Source organism: Macrotis lagotis, chromosome 1, assembly GCF_037893015.1.
Source record: "Macrotis lagotis isolate mMagLag1 chromosome 1, bilby.v1.9.chrom.fasta, whole genome shotgun sequence".
NCBI lineage: Eukaryota > Metazoa > Chordata > Mammalia > Peramelemorphia > Peramelidae > Macrotis > Macrotis lagotis.
This window is the reverse complement of record NC_133658.1, coordinates 391,961,606-391,987,518: the sequence shown is the minus strand read 5'-3', so window position 1 is coordinate 391,987,518 and position 25,913 is coordinate 391,961,606. Positions and strand designations below refer to the sequence as shown.

Below are 25,913 nucleotides of genomic sequence, written 5' to 3'. Positions count from 1 at the left end.
TATTACCTTGCCTCAGACATTCTTCTTCCTCTTAAAAGGATAGAAAAGCCCAAATTAGGAATAATTCATTTTCTCCCTAGCTACTAGACTCTAGCAATAATTCTCATCATGCTGAATATGGCAAGGTCCTCATCCATCCCTTTCTTGGAAGCATATGATTTGATTACTCATCTGCTTTCAGTGGGCTCAGGGAGCTGCCAAGAAGGAGCCGGCAGCTCTCCAAGCCAGGCAGTCTTATCGGCTGTGTTTACATGTCAGAATGAGGTCTGGTTCCTTTGGTAGAGTTAAACCAAAGTACTTCATTCTTTCTTGCTGAAGGGAGATCACCTGGCCAGGGACTGATCTCCCACTATCTTTGGGGAATATTAAGGCAACATATTTCTGCTCACCAGCCCAACAACCTGAATCAAGATATTCTAAGGCCAAATGAAAAATCAATACATAAACATTCCCAGGAAAGGCCACCACCCAAAATCAATGGCATTAGGTAGACAGATGAGCAGAGCATATGTGTCCTCCAGACTACTGATTGAGCAAATATGGCAGAACCTAATCCCTTTGTTTGGGGAACGAGCCGTTACAGAAGACAGAGAAGCCAGAATTCCTGGATCCAAATCCCAGCACATGCCTTACTGGCTTCTGTCCAGCTCCACTGGTTTCTACAATCTCCTTTGCTTCCTGTTGTATGGTGAGTTGGAGCTTGGCTATAGATAACTGCTGTGGCCTTGTAAATTTTCTCTACAACAACCTTTTCCAAGAGGGCTATTGTGAACCCTGAGGAATCCTAACATTTAAAAAAAATTTTTTTTTAATTTTAAAAATACAAAAAATTCAGCAGTAACTCCCTAAGTTGTATGTTAAGCAGAAGTTTTGTACTGGCTCAGGAGGCACCACTTGACACTTCCCATTCAGTGCATAGGTTCATCACTCATAAACCTAGAAGTGGAAAAGGCTCTCTAACCCTAGAAAACTCAAGTCTATGATGATGAATGCAGACCATGTTCACTTTATAAAACTAGTTTTATGTTTTTTTCTTATAGTTTTTCCCTTTTATTTCTGATTCTTCTTTCACATTATTAATATGGAACTATGTTAAACTTGATTATACATGTATAACCTATATCAGATTACTGCTGCCTTATGGGGGGGTGGAAAGAGAGGGAGATACAAAAAAGCTTACAAAAGATGAATGTTGAAAACTATCTTTGCATGCAATTAAAAAAGTAAAGTAAAATAACATTCATAAAAGGAAACTTGAAGTCTAGACTTGCCAAGGTCATACACATATTAAGTGGCAAATCTGGGATTGGAACCCAGTTCCACCAACTCCAAAGCTAGCATGATTTTTAGGAAGCCACAAAAAGTTCCTGAGTACTCTTATTTTACAGATGAGGAACTCACTCTAAGATCATGAGTGTATACAGTCATAAAAGGCAGAACTGGAATGCTGGACCTCTAATTCCAAAGTTAATGCCCCTTCCTCTTTACTGAGAACTACTGTGAAACTAGCTCTTTATTCTAAAACACCAACACCTGCTTCCTCTATATGACACACAGGGTTACAAAAGTTAATTGGTGCATTTCCTAGACATTGTGGTGATCCACTTACTCATTCTTCTCCAGGTCCAAGATGAGGTTTTTCCCTTCTGCGGTTATCCTGAGTTCAGCTTTGAGGGGATGCTGAAAACAATAAAGAAAGAATGTCAGCTCCCCCAGAGAAGGGCCTGGGACCCACAGATGTTCATGGCAGCATGTCACTGAGTGAGTGAGGAAAAAAGGGACTGTTGGCTCCACAGTTGACCGAACTTCCTTAACAAAAAGCAGGCCAGTCAAGCAACTATTAGAGCCTCCTGAAGGATAAAGGAAACAGAAAACAGAAATATAGTCGAATAGAAGTCAGCCCCATCGAGGTGCACCCGGGACCAGGGCTGTCAAGGGAAAATATTAGATGAGAGGAGTTTTATCTCACTGAAGAGCAAAGACAAGCATGCCTCACTAGGGACAAAGAAGACTGAAGCCTTCACTTGGCTGCAACACATTTTTGCACTCAGATTGAATATTACTGTTCCTAAAAGTATTAGAATAAATCATTAATAATTAGAACAGAATCTTCAGTGTGAATGAGAAATAGGATCATGTCGTATCTAAAACTTGTGTCTTCACCATGTAAACTTCATGCACAGTAAGTAGTTAATGAATATCAGTTTTAAAATTCTAGGATTCCACAATTTTATGATCTAAGAACTATGGCTAATTTTTGTTACTGTTGTTAGGATGTTCTTAGTCACATTCAATTCTTCATGAATCTTTCTAGGTTTTCTTGTCATAGATGCCATTTCCTCCTCCAGTTCATTTTACAGATGAGAAAACTGAGTCAAACAGGGTGTTTTTCCGGGGTCACACAGTATCATATTTATACCTTCTTTATAAGTTATTATGAGGCCTTCATGATATGATGGAGGTTCCTTGTAATCATAAAATTTTCAATGATGTTACTATTAATTATAATTATAAATAAAATATGTTTAGCTGACACTGATTTGATATTTTATGTGATCAATATTAGCTATTAGAAATTATAAATAAATATAGTATTCACAGTTGAATGCATCATTTATGACATAAGTTTTCATAAATAATTATAAATACTATTATTAATAATAGCTCACATTAATTAGACATTTTCTGGCTGTAAAGAGCCTCACCTACATCATGTCAGTTAAGCGTCACAATGACCCTGTGGATAAGGTATAGTACCACAAATGCTTATTAAACACCTACTGTAGGCAGAGCACTATTCCAGAGACACTGCTCACTGGCACATTATCAGGTACTGGTCACTGGCCAGATACACCTGGCGTAGAAGGTTATGATACACACCAGATATAGTCTACAAGATGATATAAGTGCATTTGAATGTTGTTTTTAAAAAATTCTCTGTAAGGCCTAAGGAAGAGTGTGATTAACAAAGTAGGGGGCAGAGGTAGGGAAGATAATCATAAAAGACTTCTGGGAGAAGATGGCACTCAAGATATCTGAGTTTGAAAAGCTGGACAGAGAAGAAGATGAAAAGCATCCCAGGAAGAGGCAGAAGTATGAGCAAAGAACATAGACATGAGAATTCAAAGTTTTTTGATAACAACAGCGGCAGAGGCAGAGAAATATTAGAGAGAAGAAGAAACAGGTGGATGGCATCATTTCTTGGAAGGTTCTGAATGATAAAGGTCCTCAGACTTTATTTGGTAAGGTGACAGGAGTTATTATCTTTAAACAGATGATGAGACCTAAGCAAATCTATGCATCAGAAAGAATACTCTGGCAAGAGTATACAAGTATAGGTTGTAAGGAGAAAAGAACAGACCTGAGAAGAACTAGGAGATTATTAGTCTGGAGTTAACAATCTGTTTAGATGGTGCAAGTACCCAGGACTGTGCCAAGTTCAGAGGAAGTAGTTGACAAACACCTCAAACTACGGTTACAAGAAACAACTAAGGGGTACGGAGTCTTTTACTATATATTGTTCTAAATATATTTTCTATTCATATAACCAAGTATATTATTCAATTAATCAGATAAATATAAAGAAATTTTGTAGAAAGAAATATTAAACTATACTTTACCTAATAGGCAATAAGTGGAATGATTAGTGATTGTGTTTCCCACCAATAGGTTCTTGATGCCATTATCTAAGATCAATATGGCAAATCTGATTCTTTTGGATCAGCCTCTCTGCAACTACCCTAGTTTGAGCAATCAACTCTTTCCAGTCAAATAAGTACAGTAGCTTTTCACTGGACTTGCTCCTTCAGTTCATCCCCTTCTCCAGTTTATACAACCCCCTGAGGAATTATCCTAATGATCACTATGATGAGGTCATTCTGTTACTCAAAAACCTTCAATGTCTCCTTACAGTTTAATAAAAATAAAAACCTGACCCCAACTATCCAAGGCCTTGTACAATCTGGATTCAGTTGATCTTTCCAACCTGATTTCAAATTACCCTTTATGTATTCTATCGCCCACTCTCTTCCCATCCTGCCCTCCCTGCCTTGGTTCATGCCACAGCCCATGATTGGAATGGAACTCTACTACTACTGCCCCTCCCACCCCCACCTTCATCTGGCAAACAGCTTCTACATGCTCTTCTTCTTTTCTCTGGGCAAAATTCTTCCCTGTTCTTTGCTTGTTTGTTTGTTTTTGCAAGGCAGTGGGGTTAAGTGACTTGCCCAAAGTCACACAGCTAGGTAATGCTTAAGTATCTGAGGCTGCATTTGAACTCAGGTCTTCCTGATTCCAGGGTCCATGCTCTATCCACTGCACCACCTAGCTCCCCCTCCCCTTTTTGTTTGTTTTTTTGTTTCTTCCCAGGTTCTTCAGCTGACCTTTATATGATAGGATTTTGAGAGTCTTCATCATCATAGCTGTACTTTTCTGGATACTTTAGCTTATTTGTACCCTTCCAGATTAGACTCACTGATCAGGATATAATGGAGTTATCACTTCCTTCATTTTGGACATTATGACTCTCTTCAATACTTCTCGAGAAAAGTTAATTATTTTGACTGTCATGTCAGACTGTGGACTCATATTGCTTAGACTAGACCAGATAGCCATGGGACCTTTCAACTCCCAAAACTGTGATTCTGTGATTCTCTGACCTTAGTAATCTATTAAAACATCCATATCTTTTCCAAAAAAACTGCTATTTAGCCAACTCTTCCCCTTCTTATATTTATGAAGTTGACTTTTTTTAGCCAACTGCAAGTTTATCCTAATTAAATTTATTCTTATTAGATTTAGTCCTTTATCTTAGCCTGTCAATATCTTGTTTTGTCTGTCGTCTGTCACGCTGTGTATTAGCCTTCCCTTCCAACTTTGGATCATCTGACATTCTTTAATAAGGCCATTTATGTTTTTATCCAAATCATTGAGGAAAAAAATAACTGTTCAACAGCAGAGAGTAAGGATGAATTCCTAGGGCACTCCATTAAAGATCCTTTATGGTCTTTAAAACATAAAGCCATTAATGATCACTTTTCAGTTCTGACCCTTCAAACAGTTCTGAATCCTCTTAACTGTACTACTATCCACTCCATCTTTTCATCTTGTCCTTTAGGAGACTGAGGTCCTTTCCATTCCTAAATTTATGATCCTACAATTTGCCTTCTTTCCCTTTCCCCTCAAGACATTGGTCCACCTTTGTCATGTTGCATTGCTGAAACCTAGATAAACTATATCTAAACACACATTCCCTTCATCTACTAGTCTAATAATCCCATCAAAAACAAAAGAGGTTAAGTTGGCATAATCTATTCTGTCTGAAGCCATATTTTTTTTAAGTTTTTGCAAGGCAAATGGGGATAAGTGGCTTGCCCAAAGTCACAAAGCTAGGTAATTATTAAGTGTCTGAAGCCAGATCTGACCTCAGGTACTCTTGACTCCAGGGCCAGTGCTCTATCCTTTGTGTCACCTAGCCATCCCCATATTTTCTTGATGTTCACAAACTATTCCTTTAATAATACATTCTAGAGTTTTGCCAGGAACCAATGTCAGGCTCATTGGTTAAACTTTGCTGACTCTGCTCTTCCTTCTTTTGAAACTCAGGGTAACATTTGTTCTTCTCCAGCCCTACTCTCTCTCATCTCCCTTGAACTTTCAATTATTCAGCAATCCTATTTGCCAGTCCTTTCAAGTTCCATGACATATAGTCCATCTGGGCCTGATGACATGAATTCATCCAAGGCAACTAGATGTTCTCTTATTATCTCCTGATTATCCTAATAGTCTCATTTTGCTTTGTTCTTTCCAAAACAAAGAACATTCATAGAGAAAGAAGACCCAAAACAAAAGTCATGGAATTCTGTCTTTTCTCTGTCATCTATAAGAATTCCTATCTAACCCAGAAAAAGATTTTCCTCTTTTTTAAAATATTCTTTTCCCTAAAATAAATGTTTTTTTAAATCACACAATTTTTTTTTCTCTAGGTATTCCTTTTGTGCTTCATCTGAACTTTAAAACTCCTGACATTATTATTTCATAGGCTCATGTAATTATTTTTAATTCATCCTTTATTACATGATCTTAGTTCCATTTTCTTTATATGTTTTTATTAGAAATTAAGTTTATCAGGAAGCTCTCTATGCAACTACATTGTCTCTTTAAACAATTTTGCCCCCACCCTCTGTGTTTTATTCATTTTGAATAAGGGATATCATTTTAGAATCATATCATTCTAGTCATAGGTCCCTTCCTACTACATTATAGTGATAGTTTTATACATATTTTATAAGTATTTATATACGTGCCTACCTCCTCCTAACTCATTTACCTTAAGCATCTTGAACACAATATTCAACCATGATGGTAGTGCTTTATAGGTAGTGGGTACTCAATAAATGCTTGTCAAATTAAATTAATTCATACTGGAAGGCAGTAGGAGCAGAGGACTCAGAAACCCTGAGTCAAATCCTGGCTCTGCAAATCACTGGCTATATGAGCTAAAGCAATAAATATTTGTTAACAACACTTTAATTCTCTGTATCTACTGGGTGCCCAGATAGGTGTAGGCACCTACAGCAGTAGGTATACCTACTTTACTCTAAGACATCACTAGATCAAGGACAATGAAGTCTAAAACCAAACCCATGTCAAGAACTGAATTTAGAAGCCTCTTCACCCAGCAAGTCTTATACATGTGGGGTATTTCCTGGTAGATTAGATGCTTCCCATCTCAGGATGAAGCAAAGAAACAAATGTTGAGTGTGAGTTCAGTCACAGTCCTAGGAAACCAATGATTTTCCTGCTGTCTTTTAACTCAGTTTCCCAAAGTTTGAAAAGTGAACAGGCTAATGAAACTGTCCTGGCATGGACATCCATCACTGAGGACTCTGGAAGTTCTGGCTCCCAATTAATGGACACTTCCTCTATCCTGAGAATGACAAAAAATTCTCAGCTCCTTCTATACTATCTATGATAATTTTGAAAATCTAATCTTTCTATCACACTTCACTGTCTCACCCCTAGAAAACTCATGTAGACACACACACACACACACACACACACACACACACACACACATCCTACTTTTTCTTTTCAATTGTGCCCTCTAAAATTCCCTTTTCATCTTATGCTGGGTTCTACTCATTTCTATCCATCTTCTTATCCTTCCAGAAACCTGACTCCTTTATGAAGACTGTGCATCCTGACTACTATCTTCATCTCAGGATGCTCCTCTCATGCCTCTTAGCCCATTGGGCTGGGTAGAGGAGCAGGTCTACTCATTCTCCTGGCCACTGCCTCCAAACCTCTCTGTTCCATCCTTCAGCCATCTCCATTCTGCTATAACATCCTGACTAGAACCCTTTTACTTCAACTTACTGATTTCAGGGTCACTCTCCCTCCTTTCTGAAGGAGTTTGGAACTTGGTTCATAGTCTTCCATTCCACCATAACACACAATATTTCAGGATATGTTGATGTTCTCTGGCCTCCAGATTCATCACCTCCTATGATCTAAATATTCAACTCCCTTTGGGGAGTAAAGGAAGAGGTAGATCTTAGCTTTCACCATAATTTACAGTCATGACACCTGAAATTCCCATCCCTGATAACAAATTTTTATCCTTCCATATCTCGCTATGTCTCATTCTTCTTAAATCTGTTTTAAAATGTGTTTATTCATTCATTTACTCAATCTCTAGATCCCTTTCTTCTAAAGGGAAGCTAGGTGGCATAATGAATAGAGCACTGGCCTTAGAGTCAGGGGGAAGAGAGTTCAAATCCAGCCTCAGACACTTGCCACTTACTAGTTGTGTGACCTTGGGCAAGTCACTTAACCCTGATTACCTCACATCCAGGGCTATCTTCAATCATCCTGATTCATATCTGGCCACTGGACCCAGATGATTCTGGAGGAGAAAGTGAGGTTGGTTACAGCACCAACCCTCTAGCTCTCTGCTAGTGGTACTTTTGACAATGGGACTTTCATTTCAAATTCACATTTTACAAACTCAACAAGGGCCTCATTGCTGCATAGATATTTCTTCCTTCTTCCTGATTAATTTTTGACTAACATTTCCTGCAGAGGCCCTTCTAAATCTTCTTGTTCCTCAGACTTCCTTTGCCACTCCAATTCTCTTCCCTCCTTTTCTTTTTCAGCAAACAACCATTGCTCCTACTTTGCTGAGAGAATGAATTCTAAACTACATTCCATGAATTCTAAACTACATTCTTCCCTTTATTTCACACTTCAAAATCCTTTTATACATTTCACATTTCCTTCTCTTTTACACCTCTGAAGAACTGGTCCTTCTTCTTGCCAAGACCAATTTCTCTTCTTGAACCCTTGATTTAATAAACTCTCATTTCCTCTAAGAAGCTTCACCCCCTCCTTTTTCTTTTTATCATTACCTCTTATCTCTAATTTTCCAACTCATTGGTGGATTGATTCCTTCTCCAGTACTTAAAATATTTTCTACCCTTAACAATCTTCCTTTGACTTTGATATTTCCTCAAGCCATTTTTTTCTTTTACAGTCAAACATCTATATTTGCTTCCCTTCTTTTTTTGACTTCTCAATCCAGAGAAATTAAATGACTTGCTTAGGGTAACACATCTGAGGAGGGATTTTAATTCTTGATTCCAAGTACAGTGCTCTATCCAAGCTACCTCTCAAAAAGATTTGAATAATACATGGTTCTCTGTCCTTGCGGAACTTACAGTATAGCCACTTTTCCTCTTTTAACTCCAATTTTCTCCTTTACAAAATGAATGTTTTGGATTGGGGAAAATCTTTAAGGGGCCTTTCAGAACTGATATTTTATGACTATGATTCAAAGGATTTTTCCTGTGGCAACAATCAAATGCAGTGTGAACTACAAAGCACACAATTTCAAGTTATTTTTGTTTTTATTATTACTAAATGACAATTGATCAATGTCTTCAAACATCTGAGTGATGTCCTCTTGTTATCAATTTCTAAGAGAAACCAGGAATGAGTTGTAGCTTGAGGGGCCTAAATTAGATAAAGAGTAAGACTTCCTAACCATGAGTATTGTTAAGACACAGGAACAAGTCATCTCCAATTCAATAAACATTACATGTATACTACATGGAACTCACAGTGGCAAGCCTTGCCAAAACAAAGATCTAAAAATGAACAGCCCTCCAGGAGCTCACAGTCTGCTCAGAATGCTACACTTGGTATGTAAATAAATATAACATAGCGTGTGAGAGGGACAAAGGTGAGAGAGATACTCATTTCAGAGGATTATAGAACCATAAACTCTCTCAATGTCTACAAAATAAAGGGAGTCTAGAATGTTTTAAGCCTGATTTTGCTTAGCCAGGTCCATCCAATAGGTGATCTGTCAAGGTTTCTCACAGCCCAGGAGATTCTTGCCAAATCAGAAGTGCAGTTCCTTGCACCTCTTGGTTTGAGACTCATTTCCAAATGTGTTGTCAGTATAACTGGGGCTCTCTTTTTTCCTACCCACCCCAACCCACTTCCCCCTCAATTCCACTGTCCTAAGAGCCCCAGGGCAGGGATCTCCTAAGATCTGAATGTTCTGACCTATAATTCTTGAGAAATGATAACAGGATATATTGCTTAAATTCTTGTTACCCAATCATAAGGAGGAAAACTTTACTCTTAAAAATAAAAAAAAACCCTGCTAAAACTGGATGTTTAGCTCTCTCCAAGTGAAGACACATTTACCAGATCAAGCTACCCCTGCCATCATCTCTCAGGTCCTGTGCCTTAGTTGGTTACTCTGAGGGTCTCTCACAGGCAAATGCCATGCTATGCACAAGTACCAACTCTCTAAAGACACTTGAAGGTATCTCAGGGACAGAGTAGGATGAATGGGGCTTCAGAATGGAGAAGTGGTAACAGGATTTGGTAACTGCCCTGGTCAATAGCATTATAAAACATTACAAAGGAAGAACAGAGGGGATGACTGTAGGTAATTCCCAAAGAAAAGTCACTCATTTAAAAATTTAAAAATCAATTCTCTCTGACTTTGGAAAATGTCTTTATACTTGTGTTCAGATATGACATTCCTGATATGTTAGGAATACCTCAGCCAAATAACTGAACAACTCTCTGATGCTCTTTTCATCTTTTTTAGCTAACTTTACTGGTTCAGTCCTTCCACTGTCTTTTACCCTAACCTGGAGAGAATCAGCATCACTGCTCATATTGATGCCTTAGAAAAATCTAGAGAAGAGTTGGGCTCTCTCTCTGAAAATTTGTTGGTTCATTCAGTTAACAAACACTTAGGTGGTAGAGTAGATTGAGCACTAGGTCTGATGTTAGGAATTCAAATCTCACCTCAGACATTTACTGGCTGTGTGGCCCCAGACAGGTCACTTTACCTTGACTTATATCAGTTTCACCATCTGTAGAAGGGGGATAATAATGGCACCTACCATACATTGAGGCTCAAATGAGAAAATAATTGTAAAGTTCTCAGCATCAGACTTTGCATATTAGAAGTAGTATATAAATATTAGCTTTTATTATTACTGAGTTTCTTAGTAAGACTCTATGCTAAGTACTGTGAAGAATATACAAAGATAGAAAAGACTCATTCCCTGCCTTCAAAGAACATATCTCCCAAGATTTCTTTTATTTTTGTTAAAAGTCTTTTTTCAGCTCATGTTGAACCAGGTGTAACAAGATCTTATTCATAGCTTAATCTCCAAGTAGAGCTATGAGTTGTACCCAGTGTTCCTTGCAGAACACAATATCCTGCATTTGTTCACACTGCTGTTTGGTAGAAACATCAAATAACATTTTCTGTTTTCTAGATAATTCCTCTTCTGATGCTCCTTAGTAACTTAGCTATCCATTTGACTACAGAAACACACATTGGGTCTTAAGGTAAGAGTGTACAGCAATAAGACCTCCCTACAATTCAATGCACACTCCTAAATTTCCTCAATAATAAATGACTATCTGATAGTCATCCGTGAATATAATAACATTTTCTAAAGCTATTTTCAATTTATCCATCTTGTATATAATGAATTTCATCTCTTTACTGACTGCAAGGCCTTTCTCATCTCTCTGGTTGTTAAAATTTGTCCCCTCCCTCAAGGTATACTCAGGTGTCATTTCTTTCATTAAGTTTTTCCTAGCACACATACCCCCTCCCCAATCTAAAAGTGTTTTTTCCTACCTCATGTTTTCCTATAACACTTTACCTGGATCTCTCCTTTGCATCCATCTCCCTTTACACTGAATTATACAAAATGTGTACATGTCATTATCTGCCCCCCCAAATGCCCTTGAGAGCAGAAATTACTTCATTATTCATCTTTTCCTCTAGCTCTTAGTACAGTACACAATTTGTGTGGTACTTAGAAGAATGTTGAATATAATGCTTGGATAACCTAAAATTCTTCCCTAATCTTGTTTGACTTCTGCTAATATTAGAAGGAATTTGAATTTCCTTAGTAACCCAAATGTTCATGATATCTTAATAAAAGCACAACTAGATAATTGCATCCCTTATTTACAGAGGAGAAAACTGAGGCCCAAGAAAGCAAAATGATTCTCTCCATGATCACATGGTTTTCTGGTCAATTGTGGAACCAGTATTGAGAAATGGCCAAAAGTGTGCCATATGTTAAAAGATCTTGATCTTTCCTATTTTTCTCATATAATTCACAAAGTGGCTACACACACAGAGGTAATTTAGAGTTATAAGGTGAGGAAAATAGGGAAAGAAAGGCACCATCACTAGAGTAAAGGAAATGAAAAGAACATCACAGTGAAATCAAATGCTGAGCAATTGTACAGATCAATTTTGAATAGAGGAAAAAATTGTGTAAAAGTGCCCCTCCTCTTTTCAGTAGAAAATTGGGGAGATTATGATTAGAGAATGTGGCATGAACTGTTAAATAGTCACGGTGTAGGTTGGCTTTAATGAACTCTGTCTTTGTTACAAGAAGGATTTTTTTGATTGAGGTAGATTTATATGTGAGACTGACTAGGATAAAAATAAAAGGTATTAATGCAATTTATTTAAAAAAACAGAAAAGACAATAGACTACTGTATCTGGGGCTACATGGAAGAAAAGCAGAAGGTATATTACAAACAATTTGGTCTATTAGAGTTGCAGGACTTCATATCCTACCTCTAATACTAGCTTGAGACTAGAGGCAAGGAATTTACCCTCTCTTTGAATCTGTTTCCTTGTCTGTAAAATGAAGATAATAAAACTTGTAGTATCTACCCTATAGGGTTATTGTTAAAGATCCAATAAATGTAAAGTGTTTTGCAAACATCAAAACTCTATACAAATGTCAGTTTTTAATATCATCATCATTATTATTACCCAAAGTTACCAAAGGGCTTCACTCAACTCAAAACATCTTTCCATGGACCTGCCCTAGTATTCCTCTCTCCACTTACCTCCCACAGGACCTGGAACTTTTACCATCATTTTCACCAATGTGTTACAATGGTAAAAGCAGGACACTGTCTCCAGAAGATAATTCAGTGATTCTGTGAATTTGTGAAAGCAAGTATGTTGTCCATCAATGCACATTACATGCCATCTATGTCATCTTAACCTGTGTGACACCCTTGTCACAATAATTTCTCCAAAGGAGGTTTACTCAATCAATTCATATGTGCCAAGTCCTGAGCTAGGCACTAGGGAAACAAAAACAGGCAAAATAACCCTGCCCTTGGGGAGCTGACAGTCTAGAAAGGCAAGACAAAAGTTCACAGAGACAGATTAAAATTAGATATGCAATTGATACAAGAAAGGCTCTGGTGGTTGGTGAGATTAGGAAAGTTCTCATCCAGGGAATAATGCTTGAAAGTCAACTTGGGAAGAATCTGCGGAGGAGCAGATAGAGAGGGAGCAACATTCTCATCATGAAGGAAGCCCACACGCATCACAAAGCAGAGAGAAAGAATGGTGTATGTGTGTGGAGGTCAGTTTTTCCAGGGCATAGAAAATGAGAAGGGAAGTCTTTATAATGTAAGGGGATGCAGTCAGATCACAAAAGGCTCTGGCTGCCAGACAGAGGAGTTTTTGCCTTTTTACATGTATTTTCATTTTTATTTAATCAGAGAAGAGAAAGAGAGCTAATGGAACTTGCTGAGCAGAGAGGGGATATGATTCCATCTGTGCTTTGAGAACCTCCTGCTGGTAGGTGATCAGACATGGATTGGAGAAGAGAGTGAATGAGGGAGCCTGATAAACAAGTAGGAGATAGGAGGAGGTAGACCCCCACAAGATTTAAATTGGAGGGGTAAGCAAAGTGAATAATCAAGGATGACGCTGAAGTTGAGAGTCTGAGTGACTGGAAAGATAGTGGTGTCCTCCAAAAAAGAGGAAAAGAAAGAAGAGGGGGTGATTTGAGGGGGAAAATGATTATCACTATCTATGGGATATCTAGATGTAAATTCCTAAGAAATGATGGGTAATTCTAAAGTGGTTCTTGAGAGAGAAACGAGGAATTATCTGCATAAAGAGGATAATTCTAGACATGGGAGTTGAGATCACCAAGAGACTATGAAAAAAAGAAGAGGGCCCAGAACAGAACCAATGTGTTGGGTGTATTTTGTCCTATTATATCAAATGCTTTTTTATAATCAAAAGCAAGTAGTTCAAGGGGATCAATATTCTCTACACCTTTCAGTCCATTATGTTACTGCAAAGCTAAGATCTGTTGCATATCATTTGCAAAAGTCTGCCTATTCCCCTATCTTTTTCAAGAATAAATCAATTAATCAAAAAAGAATTTATGAACTGCCCACAATGTACTTGGCCCTATTTTAGGCAGTAGGCATATAAATAAAAGGAATGGGACAATTTCTTCTTCCAAAGAACTTATATTCTATTGGGTAAGAAAATAGTTGTACTTATAAGTAAAATAAAATGAATATTGATACAATACGAAGTATTTACTAAAAGAACAGTAGAAGTTGGGGACCTCAGAAAAGACTTCAAATAGTAGCTGGTGCTTGCTTTGAATCTTTAAGGAAGAGGATTTTCTAAGGCAGTGGTGAGGAGAGTGAATATTCCAAGACTAAGGGAAGGTGATTAAAGTACCAAAATTGGGGGAAGAAATTCTATGTGGGAGGAATAAAGGCCAGTTTGGTTAAATTGTCAAGTGTGGATGGGGAATAGCATATAACAAATCTGGAAAGATAGGTTGTGACATGCTTTATTCTTTTAAAAACATTTTATTGCTTTAAACTGATATAATAATAATAATGATGATGATGATGATGATGATGATTATGATGATTTCTCCTCCCAGAGAGCCATTTCATACAACAAAGAATATACTTTTAAAAGAATAAAAAGAAAAGAAAACTATCAACAAAATTGATCAATATAACAAAATCTGCCAATATATTCAATGTTTCATATCCATGAACCTCCACTTTTGTGAAGGAGAATAGAGAAGTTCTCATATCTCTTCCTTGGGACCAACTTGTTCTTTATAATTTTGCAACAATCATTTTTTTAATTATTCTGATATTGTTCTTTTTTCCATTTACAATGTTGCAATCATTGTGTATAGTGTTTTGGGGGGGTTCTGTTTACTTTTGAAGTACTTAAAATGCTAAACAGAGGGATTAATATTTTATTCAACAGACTATAGGGAGTCACTAGTTTTTTGAATAGGAAAGGAAAATCACTTCAGTAGTTGTGTGGAGAAAGGCATAGTGAAAGACATGAGGCAAAAATCACCAATTAGTTATCATATTAAATCAATGGATACCCATGGTGAATGGAAAGAAATGAAGTAGAAGCAGAAAGAGGAGGAAGTGGAGGAAGAGATGAGAGATGGAGAAGGTAGAGGAGGAGGAGGAGGAGGAGGAGGAGGGGGAAGGAAGAGGAGAAGGAAGAGGTGAAGAAGATGGAGGAGGAGGAGGAAACAAAAGAGAAAGAAGGAGAGAGGGAGGATGGGAGTGAAGAAAGTCAAGAAGGAAGGAAGGTAAGTAAATTCTCAAAAAAATTTGTAGTTTGGAAGATAAGTATATCAATAATTGATACTCTTGGTCAAAAAAAAGTTGAAATATTTTTCTAAAATTTTGTCATCCAATGGGAAGGTAGTAAAGGAGATAACCAGGGATATCAGAAAGTTAGCACATGTGTCAGTCCAAACCTGAACAAGTCCTTTTAGTACCTCTTTGGATGAATGGGTTTACTGGTTCATGGTGGAAACAGTTACTGGGTATCTTACTATTGGCGCTAAGTAGGATAATCCTATCAGTCTCCTGTATGTGATCCAGTTAATAACTCAAATAGTACAAAATTCTATCAGCAAATTAGGACTGGTGTATGGCTCTAATAATGAAGAGGTAAAAATATTGATAGAAAAAGTCAGTAGTGCTATTGAAGATGAGGATTATGAATTAATTTGAGGAAAACACTGCTGAAGTGTGAAAATCAAGTTGTTATTAAAAAGAAAAGGGGGGGAGTTGTAAAGGAATGAAGGGCATTGTTGGTCTTCACTGGATGTGGAGGGAGGTCCCTTTGAAATCCCTTACAAAGGGGGAATGGCCCCAGTCAATCACAAAACTGGGAGAGTTCTCCTAATCCCATTCCAAAAATAAGAAACTAGATTAGAAGAAACTAGTCCTTAACTGGTCAAGAGTAACCTAGTAACCTTCTTCTTTGCAAATGCTCAAAGAGATCTATCTGTTCTTGCTCATTAGTATAAGGAGCAGGGTGGGGAAATATATAGGAACCAATGTATCAATTAGATTTGTGACCCCAGCCTATAGTTGGCATGAAGGGTCAGGAACAAAGTCTTTCAAAGTGCATAAAAGAGGGGTGGCTAGGTGGCGTAGTGGATAAAGCACCGGCCTTGGAGTCAGGAGTACCTGGGTTCAAATCTGGTCTCAGACACTTAATAATTACCTAGCTGTGTGGCCTTGGGCAAGCCACTAAACCCCATTTGCCTTGCAAAAACCTAAAAGAAAAAAAAACCAAAGTGCATAAAAGAGCTTGTATGTTGGGATTTCCCTGACTCTCTTTCCCACCTGAGAGAGGTGTGCCATTTTGTTAAGATATCTTAATAAAAACCATTTTAATCACTGTAGACCAAGTATTCTCTAGCCATTTATAACAATAACTGTAACCCACCTAAACAAAAGCTAGTTGGAGATTCTTCAGGAATGTTTAAGATTACAAAGGGAGTTTGAAATTTTTCATTTTACTTCTCCCAAATATCATTGCATAAATAATATATATTTTCAGTGGTAGACAAGTATTTTTGGGGGGAGGGATATTTGAAGTCATCTTCAGAACTCTGCTGTGACTTTTCTTCTGTTTTTTAATTATCCTCTTAATTATGTCAATAAATCCTATGTCAATAAATTTTTTAATAATCCTGATTATTAAAAAAGTATAAGAATAAAAATAAATAAATTAAGAAATGTCATCATTTCTGAGATTCTCTGAAAATCAATCCATAATTCCCTCAAAAGTATATTACCTGCAACATGAAACTCCTCTGTGAATACTTGGTTTAGTCCATCTACTCTCCCCATTTTTGTGCTATTTCTATTCTCTTCAGTGATATTTCTATTTCCTTATGTAGGACATCTGGGATTCTAATGTTAAGATTCAAGTGCTGTAATTGCACTTTCACTGATGCAATCTGGTTTCCATTTCCATGATTCTGTCTAAGACCAGCAATGATCCCTTATTTCTAAATCCAATGATCTTATTTTTTAGTCCCCATCCTTCTTTACTTCCTTTGAAGTGTTTGACACTGATATCCCCTTCTGGCTGGTTACTCTCTCCCCTTGGGTTTTTGTGACACCATTCTAGGTTCACATCCTACCTCTCAGTCCTCAGTCTCCTTTGTATGATGGGGTTTTTTTTGTTTTTTTGCTTTTTTTGCTTTTGCTAAGCAATGTGGTTAAGTGGCTTGCCCAAGGCCACACAACTGGGTAATTATTAAGTGTCTGAGACCAGATTTGAACTCCTGACTCCAGGGTCGGTGCTCTATCCACTATGCCACCTAGCCGCCCCCTCCTTTGTAGGATTTTCATCCATGTTTCATACCCTTTGTATGGGTATACCCCAGGGTTTTGTCCTGGACTCTCTTCTCCCTCTGTTTATATCTCTCTTTATTGGTGATCTCACTAGCACCATATGTCCATGTGGTTAAATTCCAAATTTCAAATATACATTCATCTCTCTCCTGTACTCATTCTCACATCTCTTAACAGTCAGACAGATATATCCACCTGTATTTCCCATAGGCATGTCAAACTCAATATGTCCAAAGCAGAACGTAACTTTCTCACTAAACCCACTCCAGAGTTGCTTTTGATTTCCCTATTTTCATTGAGGCCCCCAGCATTGTCAGTCACCCAGGTTTACAGCAAAGGAGTCATCACTGACTATTCCCTTTCACCCCTTGTAGCTAATGGCTTGCTAAGTCTTAGTCATTCCACCACCTCAACGTTTTTCACATCTGTCTCCTTCTTGTTACTCAGAACCACAAACCACCTTAGTTCAGAACCTCCTGCTTCTTCCCTGAACAACCTACAACTTCCTAATAAATGCCTCCACTCTACCAACTCCAATTCATTCTCTCCAACTTACAGAATATGTTATTTCTGAAGCAAAATTGGATCACATCATTCTCCCCCTCAAGCAACTCTGATAGTTCCTTCTTACCTCTAGGATAACTTTCTTTACACTTCTAGTTGACATTTAAGGTCCTTCACAATCTGACTGTAGCTTCCCCCTTCTTCACATTACTCTGCCTCACAAAGTCCTAAGTTCCACCCAAATCAACTACTTGCTATAGACAATTAGGACCTCTGAACAGGCCATCCCTGATGTACAGGAAGCTCTCCTTTCTCACCACCACCTTTAGGTATTCTTGCTTCCTTCAGGTCCAGGTCAGGTGCCAACTCCTTGAAATGACTGCCCCAGTTTTTAATGCCTATTTTAAATATAGTCTATATTTACTTATCTGTGAACATTTGAAATTGTGTATACCTAGCACAGCACCTGACAAATAATAAAGTTGAATAAATTCTTTATTTATTGTGGAAAGGGTTTGGTATAAAAATCTTTACAGATTTTTTTTCTCATTATCTGTCTGTCTGTTTTGTCATCCTTTCAATTTCATCCTTCACATCCTTGAGATAATTCTGCTTAGTTGGTTCCCTAACCAAGCTTTCAGTAGACTCATTTTCCTCTCCACTACTTTATGTGGTATCCCTACTCATATTCTTGTCCTCCATAAAATTTTACAGATAAGTTTATATCTTAAACCAGTATTTCTGTCGACTTCCCAGAGATTTTAACGATGCCCAGGCTTAGAGCTGAAAGGGACTTGTACTACACTGTCTTCTCTTTCAGCCTGTTGAGGTGATCAAGTTTTTTGCTGGCTGAAGCAGTGTCTGATTTCTTTTAGTCTTCCTGTTCTGACAGTTGATTTACATTAAACTTCCTTAGGAAGCTGTGATCATTTGTGTCAATGGTTTTGGCTTTATCTATTTCCTATTTGGGGGCACCATTAGCTTATTTAAACAAGTTAAACTGAAGTCACCACAGCTAGAAGACCTTCTATTTTTAATCTTTCTCCCACTCTGTTGCTGATTTTGATCTTTGCTCTAGCAAGTTAGTATTCTGACTGTATTAGCATACATTTTATTCAGAAATGCCTTCTATATCAATAAGATAGTCATTGCCTGTCTAATAAAAAGTAATCACTTTCATTTTTATTACATAATTTGGTGTTTATTATATCCAGAATGTCTCAAAGAAAATAGTTATTGTATGGAGGTATGAGGCTTCAGGGGGGGGGACAGCAAGTGAATAGAGTGCAAGGTCCAGAGTCAGGAAGACTCATCTTCCTGAGTTCAAATCTGGCCTCAGACTCTTACTGCGTGCCCCTAGACAAGTTACTTAATACTGTTTTCCTCAGTTTCTTCATCTGTAAAATAAGCTGGAGAAGGAAAATGGTAACCACTCCAGTATTTTTGCCAAGAAAATTTCAAATATGGTCATGAAGAGATGGACACCACTGAACAATACCATGGGTTGTTGTTCAGTATAATCACAAAGCTTTGGTGTCTCTGGTTCTGACTCCTGGGATACATGTTCCATATAATTTTCATCATCTACCCCTTAGGCTTCCTTTGAAGTGACATTGTCTATTGCTAATAAGCTTCTCTATACTTAGGTTCATCCAGGAAAGCAGAAATGGTCTGTCACTGAGATATTTATTCAGAATCTCTGGCATGACAGAAATTAACTGATGTGTAAGTTTTTGAGAATTCAGGATCTGGGTTTGAATCTTACCTGGCACTAGTTTATGACCACAACTAAGTCACTGAACCTCTGTGAGTTTCAGTTTACTAACCTGAAAATCTTAGCCAAAAATATCTGTAGGGAGATGACGGTCATAAACTAAATAAAGCATGGTCTTTGATGTCAAAGAGTTCTTCTATAATCAGTCTCCTAACATCTGACTGCTCTGGGCTGACCTGCTTTGTTGGGTGCACTGTCTATTCCAGAAGTTCCCTAAGTCACTGAAATCAAGGTTAAGATAACCACACTTCCCCGCCCCCCACCACATACACTGTGTCAGTTGGATGCCATATCTAAGCCCTCCATTGAACACATGAGGAAACTAGAGTCCAGAGAAGGGAGAGTAATTTACTCAGGATCATGTTCAAGGTAGGAAGAAATAGGGTCAGGATTTAGACTCACTGAGGGGTGGGGAGAGGGGGGGATGGCAGCTTCAAAGGAATGAGATAGCAATCTTTGACCTCAAAGACGTGGGGGGGGGGGAAGAGGAAGGATGAAAGTATGACAGTGACAAGATCTCAATAAAGAGAGACCTGGTTATTGAACCAGACCAAAAGATCATAGTTTTAATGTTAAAAAGGGCATCATCAGGGCGGCTAGGTGGCACAGGGGGGTGGTTAGGTGGCACAGTGGATAGAGCACTGGCCCTGGAGTCAGGAATACTTGAGTTTAAATCTGGCCTCAGACACTTAATAATTACCTAGCTGTGTGGCCTTGGGCAAGCCACTTAACCCCATTTGCCTAGCAAAAGCTTAAAAAAACATAAAAGGGCATCATCATCCAGTCCAACTCCCTCACTTCATAGATAAGAAAGTTAAGTAAAAGCTCAAGGTCCCACAGTTAGTACATATCTAAGGAAGAATTCTAACCCAGGTCTTTGGGAAACTTGAATTAAGTGAAATGAGCAGAACCAAGAGAATAATTTATCCAATGGCAGCAATAGAAAGCAACCATCTTTAAATAGACTTGAGAACTCTGATCAATGCAATGACCAACCACTGCGGGACCAATGTTGATGCATGATACATGTCTCCTTTCAAAGAGGCAACAGACTCAAAGAAAGAGAATGAGAATTTTTTATAGATCTAGTTAATGTGGGGATTTGTTTGCTTTTATTGTGTATATTTGTTTATTGTGCATATTGTGCATGTTTGTTTTTCTTTTTTTCCATTTTCTAATGAGATGAGGAAAGGTAGAAGGGAAGATAGAATGAAAAGAGGAAGAAAGGAAGGGAGGATGGGAGGAAAGAAAGGAAGAAAGGAGAAAAGGAAGAAAGAATTTGGGTTCAAATCCCAGGTGTGGACAAGTCACATAAACTTTCTGGACCTCAGTTTTCTCATCCGTAAAATAAAGGTATTGGATACCTGGATTATATGGTTCTAAGTTCACTTGTCCATAAAAAAGAAATCTGTACCCGAACTGCTGCTGATTCCTAGTAGGTAAAAAAATCTGACAACAGAGGGCACTAACATTCCTCAGTGAGTTTAGGAGGTAAGCTCAACCAAGGAAAGAGAAAGTAGATAACTTAGAGATAACTGTTGTGGTTGCATGTTAATTTTTTCGGATTGTAGATTTCAACTTGCCTTCCTCATTCTCCAATTAACAGAGGCCATTTCATTAAAAAGAAAATGCATTAAAATATTAATTTCAATAAACTCATACAATACCAGCAACTCAAATAGGGGCCTCAGAGTCTTACCTTCTTTCCTGTTGGGCTCTCTGTTCTCCACTGAGGTATTATCAATTCATGCTGTGGCAAGGTATTTGATTCACTTTCTTCTGCAAAACAAAAGGTACAAACTCCAATGAAAGTCTGGACCTCCACAATATGTCAAGGAAGCCTGCCACAATAGGAAGACCTGGTTTGAATCCCAACTTTGTCATTTATTATTTATGAGACCAAGTTCCCTTATAGGTCCAAATCTGTGATTCTGGAACAACTGCAGCAAATTCATTTCATTTAACAAAACTGTTATTGCCTTTAACAGCAAATTAGACTTTATAAAAGAAAAAAAAGTTAAATTAAAAAAACTTTATAAAAGAATACAAACTATTGAAAAACAGAAGTTAAAGCAGATTCCAAACCTAATTTAGCATGAACTGGACTTTAAAATGATAGGAGGGCCTTACAACAATCATAGACAATGAAGACATAATTAGGGTAGCAGTTTCACTTGTGTGGACAGTATTGTTGCAGCTTACACCCCTATAAGCCCAGGATGAAGGAAATGGTGCAGTTTAGCTGTCAGACTATCTTAAGATATTATCCTCCTGAACTGGATAAGTACTTTCTTTTTTAAAAATTTTTTTGCAAAGCAAATGGGGTGAAGTGGCTTGCCCAAGACCACATGGCTAGGGAATTATTAAGTGTCTGAGGCTGAATTTGAACTCAGGTACTCCTGACCCCAGGGCAGGTGCTCTATACACTGTGCCACCTAGCCGGCCCCTGAATAAATACTTTCAATTCTGACCAGGGCCATCGCTTCAATTAAATTCAATTGTATCCTTGGATCTATTTTGGCATTCTTTTCAACTCAGTTAAAACCCTTCAGATTTGATGTTTTGTGGTCATAATATCTAAGCCAAGATGAGGTGTCAGTACCTATGCTGGTTTGGGGAAAGGGGGAGGGATCTACACAAAATACCCTTTCAAGGCACTGTTCTGATTTTTACTTACATGTGTGACCTTAGACAAGTCACTAAACCTCTCTGCCTCAGTTTGCTCATCTGTAAAGTGAGGGGATTGAAATAAATGACTTCTGAGGTCTTTTTCAGTTCTAAATCTATGAAGTAAGCATCTATTAAGCACCTACTATATACATAAAGGGTCTGAGCCAGGTGTTAAGACAACAATGAAGCTGTCGGTGCCTTTATAGAGATTACATTCTTTTACTGGAGGTTCTACCTTCTTACACAAAAACACTACCTTTTATTCTTCCATGAACCTAAGTCTTGCTGACTCAACAACTAAATTGTATGTTCCAAAAGAGTAAGGATTGTGTCTTGCTTTCTACTTGACTTTACCTCACACAGTTCCTATACATTATCCAGACAGGAAATACTTAGTGAATTGAATGGGACTGCTCATTTTAAAGACATCCTCTTAAAGGGTTATGGACCCCAGACAGCCTCACTTAATGGTCATTAAAGGAGGTGAAGGGTTTTTTTTTTCTTTCTCTGTATTATAAATGCTCAACACTCCCTGAGCATACCCTAGTTAATTTTAATTCATAATCAAGAAGGCAGGGATCGTTTTCTACTGACAATCAAATATTCATCTCCACTCCATGATTTCTGAGAAGGCCACCCAACTTCTATAGGACAGAGAACATTATTCCATCCTCCCTAGAACATCCTTCACCAAAAAAAAAAAAATACCCTGCCTGTTATCTGATATTCCAGAATGGAAAAGTGTGTGTGTTATGGGGAAGTATGACAGATGGGGAGGGAGAAGAAGACAGACAAAATTCAAATTGCAGAAGACCTATGTCTGTCAACTCTATATTTGTCCACTACTCAAGGCATCGCTCCTGCCTGGAAATGTGCTCTGTTCAGCTTCCAGGACTGTGCTTTCTCCATAAACATGAAAGCCCATTCGATTGCTCCCTTAGAAAAGCTTCTCTGGTGGGCAGAGAGGCACCCACAAAGTCCCAGAACTGTATCAGCTTGACTCAGCTCAGATCAGCATAGCCCCCCTTTAAGAGTCAGGCTCCTGCAGCCTTCAGGCAGAGGTTTGGAGCTGATCAATGTTCTCAAGTCGGGAAAGTCAGCCAAGCTGCCCATTCTGGGGCGGGGTTGTAATGAATGAGTGCGGCCAGCTACGCACGGCCCAGGGTGCAGAAGGACAGGGGGGAAAGGACTTAGAGCACAGAATGTTGGGATGAAAAGGGACTTTTTAAAAACACAGAATGTCAAAACTCGAAGTAATCTTAAAGCACAGAATGACTTCCAGTGTGAGAGATCTAAAAATGTACAATGGAGTTGAAAAGAACCCTGAGCAGAGAACGCTGGCACCCTGGGGAGCCCTCAGGAGCCGACTGAAGCCTGGGGGGTCCAGGGGAGTTCGTGGTAAAGAGAAGGAAAGCGCGCGTCCCCGAAGAGCGCTGCCGGCGTCCAGCGCCGGGGGGTCCAGCGCCGGGGGGTCCAGCGCCGGGGGCACTGAGGATGCCCCCGGGACTGACTCGGTAGCCACGGCCCAGCCTCCCGCAGGGAGCCGGGGGAGCCGGGAGATAGATGCCCCGGGCCGGCGGAGACGGAGAGACGGCTTTGTCCATCCTGCGCCCCGGAGGAGCAGCCCAGCTGGCGAGCCGGCGGCGCAGGGCGCCTGAACAAAGCCAGCCCGGCCAGCCGGGGCGGATGGGGTGGGGGGTCTGGCAGCGGAGCCCCCCGCAGGCGAGCCGGGCGTCCAGAGCGAAGTTCCCAGTCAGAGGGGCAGAATCAGGGAGGTTGCCACCACCCGGGGCCCCGCACTTCTGATCTCTCCAGGCCCCCCTCCACCCAGAGATCCAGACCCTTCTTCCAAAGCCGCGGCCCCGCTGCTCGCGCGCACACACACACTCACACACTGGCACATACAGGCACACACACAGGCTCACACGCGCACACACGCGCACACACACGCACACACTTACTTCTCCATCTCGCATCCTGAGCCGCCAGCAGCCCCAGGACGGGCAGTGAAAAGGAGAGAAAGCAAAGCCAGTCTCTCCCCGCGACCCCCAGCATGGCTTCTCCCAGCCTCTACAGAGCCACATCCATCCTGACTGAGGCGGTGGCTTCTCCCCCTCCCTCCTGCTCCGAGCTCTTCGCCTTCTCGCCGACGCTGCTTTTCTTCCACTGAAACTCCACCCCCCCAATTCAATTCGACAGGATCCACCTCCAGCCAGTTAGGGATGTTGTAGGGAAATTGAGCCCTGGAAGGAAGAGGCTGCAATGGACAGAGTTCAGGAAGGGAAGGATAGAGACCAAGAGGTGAAAGATGCATCGGATGCAAAGAGCAGCTGAGGTCTCCAGTGAAGTGCCCAAGAGGTCTATCCTAAGTCCCTGACTGTTCAACATCATATCACTGACTTAGGTGAGAGTATATGAAATACATTTGTCAAATTGATGATGGGAAAATAGCAACAAAGCTTAAAATCAATATGCTCAAAAATAGATTGGAATAGGATGGAATTTAATAAGGATAAATATAGTTCTCCATTTGTGTTTGAACTTTTTTTCAATCCATTTCAGAAATACAAAATTAGAGAAGCTTTCCCTTCATGTGAGGGAAAAAAAAAAAGCTAGGCTTTTTGGTAGACTAAAGACTTAAAATAAGTTAGTCAACAACAGTGTGATTTGAAAGGCAAACAAAGGGGGTGGCTAGGTGGTACAGTGGATAGAACGCTGGCTTTGGAGTCAGGAGTATCTGAGTTCAAATCCAGCCTCAGACACTTATTAATTACCTAGCTGTGTGGCCTTGGGAAAGCCACTTTAACCCCATTGCCTTGCAAAAACTAAAAAAAAAAAAAAAAGCCAAACAAAAGCTAACTGTACCGCAGGGCCTAGCATGGGGTAATGCTCTACACCCAACCCAACACATCTAGAAGACCATGTCTAGAGGTATGCTCCATTTTTGGAAGGATATTGAGAAGCTAGAAAAAACCTAGAGGTGAGTAGCAAAGATGGTTTAAAGGCATTGTAGTTTATGCCATATGAAGTTTGATTGAAGAATCTGTGAATGATTAGCCAGAAGATGGGAGGCTATTAGTTCCCCAAATACCTGCAGAGAACTATTAGACGTTTTTTTCCTTGGCTTCAGTAGGTAAAATAGTTAGGTAAAAAGTTACAAAGAGCCCTCCTAAAGTTAGATTTTTAAAATAAGGAAAACCACTGAATAAATATGTAGAGCTATAAAGCTAGCATTTCCAAAGTGCTTTACGAACTTTAAAGCATTTAAGCTTTAAAGTTCGCAAAGTACTTTGTAAACAGTATTTCATTTGATCCTCAAGACAGTCACCTGAGGTAGTTGTGATTAACCATCCCCCATTTTACAAATGAAGAAAGGGAGACACAAAGCAGTTAAGTAACCTAACCAGAGTCATACAGCTACTAAATGCATCAGGTCAAATTAGTAAAATCTTTCTGACTTCCAAGTCCAGCACCTAGCTGACTAGAAAGATCTAAAAGTGGGTTCCAGATTAATGGTGGTTTTAAAATAGACCTTGTATGTACACTGCTGGAAATATTTTGGAAGAATTCTTTGCTGGGATGGCTTGAATTAAATGATTTCGAAAACTCTTCTCAGAGGGCAGCTAGGTGGTCTAGTGGATGGAGAGAGAGGGCTGGGTCAGTCAGACAGACTTACCTTCCTGAACTCAAATCTAGCCTTAGACCCTTACTAGTTATGTGGTCCTGGACAAGTCACTTAACCCTGCTTACCTTAGTTTCCTTATCTGGAAAATGAGCTAAAGAAGGAAATGGAAATATGTCAGTATCCTTGCCAAGAAAACCCCAAATGGGGTCACACAGAGTCCAACATGACTAAAAAAGACTGAACAACAACTCCTTTCAATTTGGAGATCCTGTGATATATTAAGCATTATTGTTATCTGAGCT

The 25,913-nt window shown here is 39.2% G+C and overlaps 1 protein-coding gene across 1 annotated transcript in view; it reads right to left on the bottom strand.

The window, feature by feature from the left end:
* ADAM19 (ADAM metallopeptidase domain 19) overlaps positions 1-24,070 on the bottom strand; it is a 132,539-nt gene extending 108,469 nt beyond the window's left edge. The window contains 4 exon segments of the mRNA XM_074212523.1: positions 1,610-1,680; positions 21,016-21,095; positions 23,948-24,052; positions 24,055-24,070. Of these exon segments, the coding sequence (XP_074068624.1) occupies positions 1,610-1,680; positions 21,016-21,095; positions 23,948-24,052; positions 24,055-24,070 (272 nt within the window).
* Positions 24,071-25,913: the final 1,843 nt, after the last annotated feature.